At 50.0% G+C, this 508-nt stretch overlaps 1 protein-coding gene across 1 annotated transcript in view; it reads right to left on the reverse strand.

Moving 5' to 3' along the window:
• The window catches only part of LOC109116039, a gene marked incomplete at its 5' end in the record, with an annotated part of 913 nt that extends 456 nt beyond the window's left edge, over positions 1–457 (reverse strand). The window contains one exon of the mRNA XM_019200766.1: positions 4–457. Coding sequence (XP_019056311.1) covers positions 4–457 — 454 coding nt within the window. The remainder of the gene's footprint in view (positions 1–3) is intronic.
• Between the last annotated feature and the right edge of the window lie 51 nt (positions 458–508).

Below are 508 nucleotides of genomic sequence, written 5' to 3' on the forward strand. Positions count from 1 at the left end.
CTCTGAATTCTCTTTGCAAAATCCGACGATCGTGCCATCTCTTTGTTCTCTCCTTGTAAATCCGGGCATTCTCATAGGCGTCTAACCGAATCTCGTCGAGTTGGTGAAGCTGCAACACTCGCTTCTCCGCGGCGGATTTCCAATCAAAGTTCAGCTTCTTGATCGCCCAATATGCCCTATACTCAAGCTCAACCGGCAAGTGACAAGCTTTCCCATAGACAAGTTGAAAGGGAGACATACCGATGGGTGTCTTGAAGGCTGTCCTATACGCCCATAGAGCGTCATCAAGCTTGGACGCCCAATCTTTCCTTGACCTTGACACCGTCTTCTCAAGTATCGCCTTGATCTCCCTATTCGAGACTTCAACTTGCCCGCTCGTCTGAGGGTGATACGGGGTAGCCACCTTATGTCTCACACCATACTTCTTCAAAAGCGCTTCTATGGTGCGGTTGATGAAGTGAGATCCTCCATCGCTAATCACGACCCTTGGCGTCCCGAACCTCGGAAA

This window comes from Tarenaya hassleriana, unplaced genomic scaffold (assembly GCF_000463585.1).
Source record: "Tarenaya hassleriana unplaced genomic scaffold, ASM46358v1 Cleome6, whole genome shotgun sequence".
Taxonomy (NCBI): domain Eukaryota; kingdom Viridiplantae; phylum Streptophyta; class Magnoliopsida; order Brassicales; family Cleomaceae; genus Tarenaya; species Tarenaya hassleriana.